The sequence below is a fragment of the Drosophila persimilis genome, unplaced genomic scaffold (genome assembly GCF_003286085.1).
Source record: "Drosophila persimilis strain 14011-0111.01,24,50 unplaced genomic scaffold, DperRS2 tig00000653-arrow-arrow-pilon, whole genome shotgun sequence".
NCBI classification, from domain to species: domain Eukaryota; kingdom Metazoa; phylum Arthropoda; class Insecta; order Diptera; family Drosophilidae; genus Drosophila; species Drosophila persimilis.
Window position 1 is genome coordinate 2,039,358 of NW_020825330.1, and position 1,518 is coordinate 2,040,875.

The following is a 1,518-nucleotide window of genomic DNA, read 5'->3' on the forward strand; positions in this document are numbered from 1 at the left end:
TCAGCGGAGGCTACTTAGCCGTAACTGCCGCATAAAGCGGCGCTCCGGCTTTTCCAATCGACGCTGGCGCTGCCCTTGACAACGCTCCCACTCGGATACTCTTGCCCGCATCAGGAGTAGCCTGTAGAGGACCGCCGAAGTGAACCACATGAGTCCCGTGTACAAAGGCCAAGCAGATCCCGATAGGGCCGGCCCTGGCGGCCTAATGGACGCCGCAAGGTACTGGAGGTAGTCCTTGTGCCAGAAGCGGACCAGGAACAGCAGCGCCACTGTGGCCAGCAGGAGAAGGTCCCACCCATCCGAATCGCCTGCCGGCGGCAGCTCCTCTTCTTCCTCTGCAGAATTGTGGCCAGCTTGAGTATCCACCAAATTACAGGCAATTGGCAATTCACTTCTCTCACCTGAGTCGCTCCCCTCGCTCCACTCGCTCCGCACGCTCTCCATGCTCTCCATGCTCCCCTCGCTCCACTCGCTCCGCACGCTCTCCATGCTCCCCTCGCTATCCGTAGTCGGGCTGTCATCTTCCTCATCACCGTATCTATATACATGTATGTTGCGGATCGACATATTGAAATTTTGTTTCGATTTGTTCCAACAGTTGGAAGAATTTTAAAACTTAGGTCGACCCGGTCAAATGGATTTATGATATTCGTAAGGGTATATGAAATGATTTCAATTATTCTGACAGCTTTCTCGCAGTGTTCTCAGTTTTTCAGTTTTGTGTTCGCCTAGAGCAATACAAAGAGAGAGAGAGAGAGAGAGAGAGAGAGAGAGAGAGATATACCTTCCCTCTTCTGCCTATATGTTTTGATACCCCTTAATCGTGGCAGTAATAGAAATATTCTTACCACAAGAATGCTCCGCAGTAGAGTAGATGTCTAGCAAATGTCTCTGTATTAGTGCCCAAAATAAGCACACAGTCGAACACACGAACCCTCGTAAGGCCATTCTCTCTATCTCTGTCTAATATGTTCCGTTAAAGCTAGAGCCAGAGCATGATACACACAAATGCACGCTCTCTTTTCGGCTCACAACAAAACAGCAAACTTCGTTCTTCTCCCTCTCATCCTACATGACGTCAAAGCGTGCTCATTAATGCGGAGCGTAAGACCCGAAAGCGAGTTAGTAGCTGCTCACGCACCTCTCACTCCCACTTGCAGCTCTCCTTCGATCACCCTCGGCATGCGAAGAGGGAGAACAGAATAAGAATGCAAAATTCCGCCACCGACGCTTCTGTCGCGCTCTCCCTCTCGCATATTCAGTTTCTCGTCCGGTCCGAGCGCGCGTTTTCGAGTCGGCTCTGCGTTGCGGTCACTGAAAAGCCGAAAAAGAGTGCAAAATCCTACAGAAAAACTGCCGCGCTGCTGTGTAGAAGCGAATAAACAGTAAATTTGTCGCAAAGGTCCAGTAAGAGCAATGGCAGCAATCATATATTGTTATTGCGCGTTAAATAATTTTTTTCATGTGCGAAATGTGGTTGTTGGCAATATAGCCAAGACCTTCCGTTGTGTTGTTGTG

At 49.7% G+C, this 1,518-nt stretch overlaps 1 protein-coding gene across 1 annotated transcript; it reads right to left on the bottom strand.

Annotated features, from left to right (window-relative positions):
- On the bottom strand, positions 1-578 carry LOC6597802. Its single transcript, XM_026991248.1, has 3 exons — positions 460-578; positions 402-414; positions 1-335 (listed from the first exon to the last, which is right to left on the bottom strand). The coding sequence occupies exons 1-3, from the start codon at positions 565-567 to the stop codon at positions 1-3; spliced, it is 456 nt and encodes a 151-aa protein (XP_026847049.1). The 5' UTR covers positions 568-578.
- Between the last annotated feature and the right edge of the window lie 940 nt (positions 579-1,518).